This window comes from Tupaia chinensis, unplaced genomic scaffold (genome assembly GCF_000334495.1).
Source record: "Tupaia chinensis unplaced genomic scaffold, TupChi_1.0 Scaffold000359_1, whole genome shotgun sequence".
Lineage (NCBI taxonomy): Eukaryota > Metazoa > Chordata > Mammalia > Scandentia > Tupaiidae > Tupaia > Tupaia belangeri.
The window spans coordinates 1,977,450-1,981,729 of NW_006159855.1; the positions used below are offsets into that span (position 1 = coordinate 1,977,450).

A 4,280-nucleotide genomic window follows, 5' to 3' on the forward strand; every position below is an offset into this window, starting at 1 on the left:
GAAAGCACTCTTTCACAGACTTTGTAGAAAGAATATAGCAATATGCATTAAGAGCCTTAGAGGTATCTTTTGACTCAGTTTCCTTCTAGAAAACCGATATCTAGGAAATAAAGTGATAACAAGCACTTCTGAAAAATGTTTTGTTTATAGTTTAAAAAATTAGATTTTAATGGGCAACGTTAGGGGAATAATTTAAAAAGGAAATTGTGATATAAAACATACAATAACTTTCTTTTTTAAATTTGTCAGAGGATGTGTGTGCTCGCTGGAGAGAAAGAGAAAAGAAAGTACTTTCCATGGTGCAAGACCGCACCACAACCTCTTCTCCATTTTTCCCTCCTGACAGGATTTTGGGCATGCGTGTACATGCACCTGGCATGTTTCTCAAGCTGCCACGCCCAGTATTTGAATAGCACAGTTGGTCATGTGGGATCCAGTTACCTTCATCACCAGGCCATAGACTGGCCCTACACTGTAACTACTGAAAATATTTGCTAAGTTTTTAAAAGACATGGGGAAGTATTCAAGATGTAAAGCAAGCTAACGTCAAAACACTGTATATATAGTATGCTAATGAAAAGGAAAACGTATACAAAAATATTGGAAGCTAATAACTCCAAATGATTACAGTAACTCATTTCATCTAATGAGTTTTTTTTCATATTTTGTTTAATGAGCATGTATTACATTTATTTTGGGTTTTATGTATATTATTTTTAAAATCAGAAAATACAATGCATTACAGGAAAAAGCTATCTTCTCTGTGGCATTAATATATACAGCAATTTGCTTAAATTAGCTGTTCTGGGAAGGTGGGCTTGGATAGAAAGACCAATGACTTTTGGGCTTAAACTCACGTGTGCGTGCGTGCCCAAGATCGTGGGAGGAGAAGGGATTGCGGCGTGGCCATCCCCCGTGGGGGGGTGATTTCTCATTTTCTGCCTGTCTCTCTCTGACTTTCTGACGAGTGTACGCACCCTATAGCAAAAAACCTCTCAAAAAAAAAAAAAGACCAATGACTTTTTTTGGTCAATCTCTGCATTATTCGATTTATTCACACAAACATGTATACTACTTTCTAAAAAAAGAAATAGAAATGTTTACCAAAAAAGTTTTCCATGCAAGAGTGGAAAGGGGTGAGGGTTACATGGAAAATTGCTGAGCTTTAGAATCTCATTTTAGTTATAATAACTCAAAGGGAGACACACTTGGGAGAGGGCACTAAAACACAGAGCTGGGTAATTCAGACACAGATAGATGCCAGAGGAAAGACACTGAAACCAAGAAGTATAATATAGGTGTGTGGGAGGGAGGATTTAATATATTTTTTGTTAGAGTTTATTATCAAATCAAATGAAACTTTACAATTTCTAGAATTGAGAGAGCTGCAATATTCTGCTCTATAAATAGCAAGTTAGTGCTATCATAATGCAAAAGAAATGTTTAATATGCAATTTTATATACTCTATTGTGGTACTATAAAGACATTTATCTATTATTTCTAGACATAATTCATCCTATCACTGTACTCACATGGGTGATGCTTTCTGATCCAGTCTAAACAATCAAATGCCACCTTTTTAGGCTTTTTCGGTAACACGTAGTATTTCAGGTTATGTCTGTTAAAGCTCATGCTAAACCTAAAAGAAGTCCCAAACAAACAAAAATGTAGTTATTATGAAAAAAAAAAAATCATTAGCCATTGCTAGGGACTGAATGTGTCCCCCTCAAATTCAAATCGCCAATGTGATGGTATTAGGAGGTGAGTGAGGCCTTTGGGAGGTAACTAGGTTATAAGGGTAGAGCCATGAATAAGACTAGTGTCCATACAAGAAGATATCTTACTGGTCCTTCTCTTCTCCCGTATGTGAGAATACAATGAGAATATCATCATTGGCAAACCAGGAAGAGAGACCCCCCCCCATCAGACACAGGATCTGCTATCACTTTGATCTTGAATATCCCAGCTTCTAGAACCATGAGAAATAAATTTCTGCTGTTTAAGCCATGCAGCTTGTGGTATTCTATTATAGCAGCCCAAACTAAGGTAACCAACTTCAAAACTAAATACTGACTTGTGACAATGCAAACCAGGTGTCTTAGGGTGAATACTGTCACTGGCAGTTTACATAACAGAAGCCTGAAATGGAAGTCTGGTAAAGTATTAAAGAAAGGAAAGTTAGAAAAAAAGTGGAAATGTCTACAGGACTAAATGACAAAAATTAGGATTGTGGAAAAGAACACACGTAGAAAAGACAAGGAAAGTCCCACTGTTAATTAGGTTATATGGTGGCTATTTCCCATGATATGAAAGAGTTCATCTGCAGTTTTGACAAAGCTATACTAAAAAACATGTCATACTGGGACCAGCAGTTGGCGTAATGGCTATGTCGCTGGCTTCTCATGTAGTTGGCTGCGGTTCAAGTCCCAGACCTGGTGGCTTAAACTCATGCTGGGCACGCCTGAGTGCATGCCCAAGATCGTGAGAGGAGAATGGAGAAGAAGAGATTGCAATGTGGCCACTCCTCCGGGGCATGATTTCTCACTTTCTGTCTCTCAGTCTCTCTCAGTCTTTCTGGCAAGCACACGTGCCCTATAGCATAAGACCTCTCCAAGAAAAAAAAAAACAAAACACAAACCATGTCATACAATAAAAACATTTGTCGGCCTAGACGCAGTGGCACAGGCAGTAAGGTGCTGCTGCATGATACCGGAGCCATGTGGGAGGCTCAGTTTCAGATCCTGTGTTAACCTCAACACTCTAGGCACACCCCTGATCCTGACTAGCTGGAATGCTGGGGGAGGATCAAGGCAGTACCCAAGACCTTGTCAAGGGTACCTCTCTCTCTCTCATGAAACAAAAAAACTTAAAAAAAAAAAAAAGATTTGTCAAAAACAATATAATAGGTGTACAAAAAATAATAGTACTTTCGGGTCAGTTTTGTGACTGATACTTAAGGGAACCAGATCCCACACAGCTGACTGCAGTTTGTTTTTCTAGCCTCAGTGGCTTGAAAAACACTCTAGGTATATGTGTGCGTGCCTAAAACAACAACAGCATGGAGAAATGGAGAAGGGACATGGAGTGACAGTGCCTAACTACAGGGTACTTCCTGCCTTTCCCTGTCTCTCTGGCTAGCACATACCCTCTAGCAACTTAAAACAAAAAACAAAAATCTAACAGTATTTTGATTTCCCAAATCTTTCATATATTCTAGATAACAGAGTTCTTGTTGAAAGAGTAACAAGAATACCTCATCGTTATTAGGTAAGTCTTATTAGCACAGTTTTTTCAGGGTATCTTTCCCAGAAAAAGTAAATAGACTATTTCCCAGAAAAAGTAAAGTGAATAACCAATATTCTTGTCGATTCTGCCAGTCAGAGTTTCCAAATCTTTGCTTACCACATTTTGAAAGACCTAACTGAGTTGTTAACTGCCAGGTCATTAAAAATAATTTCTGATGACATGATCGTTATGTAATTTTGGCATATACGTCAGAAGGAATTTAAATAATTGAGTGTTACTGCTACAATAAATGCCTTCCATCTCCATCTACGTGTTTATGGGAACAACATTTCACAGTGCTTATTACATCCTTATTAAAAGTAAGGAATATAAACTGACTCAATCCATCCAGATATGTGAACTAATTGAAAAATAAAACATCCTGTCTCACTGAGAGACAAACCCTCCATCAAAATTTAAGAATTATTTTAAAAATATATTTAAGCTGTTCTAATCAATTATAATTATTATAATTCAATCTATAGGAAATTAAAAATAATTTTCCTTGGGGCCGGCAGGTAGTAGTAGTTAAGGTTCTGGACTCTCACTTGGCTGACCACAGTTAGAGTCCTGAACCTAGAGGCTTGCTTTCTCACTTTCCCCCTCTTCTCTCTGTCTCTCTCTGGTCAAATTAAAATAACAACGATAAATTAAATTAAATAATTTTTTGAAAGATTTTTTTTTTTTTTTTCCTTAGGGTGTGTGCACTCACTGGAGAGAGAGACAGACAGTGAGAGGGAAAGTGAGAAATTATCCCTCAAAGGGCTGGTCATGCCATAATCCCTTCTCCATTCTCTTCCCAGGATCCTGGGCATGCATGCACACCTACCTGGCATAATTTTGAAGCCACCAGATATGGGACTCGAACCGCAATAGTCATGTAGGAGACAAGTGACATAACCACTATGCCAGCTGCTGGTCCCAAATTAAATAATTGTTTACAAAAATTAATCTCCTCCCCCTTTTTAAATCAGAGATAGAAGAAAAGAGAGAG

The 4,280-nt window shown here is 37.9% G+C and overlaps 1 protein-coding gene across 1 annotated transcript in view; it reads right to left on the reverse strand.

Moving 5' to 3' along the window:
• Nucleotides 1-4,280, reverse strand: part of BLM (BLM RecQ like helicase) — an 82,918-nt gene that overhangs the window by 39,917 nt on the left and 38,721 nt on the right. The window contains exon 12 of the mRNA XM_027773563.1: nucleotides 1,534-1,640. Within this exon, the coding sequence (XP_027629364.1) occupies nucleotides 1,534-1,640 (107 nt within the window). The remainder of the gene's footprint in view (nucleotides 1-1,533; nucleotides 1,641-4,280) is intronic.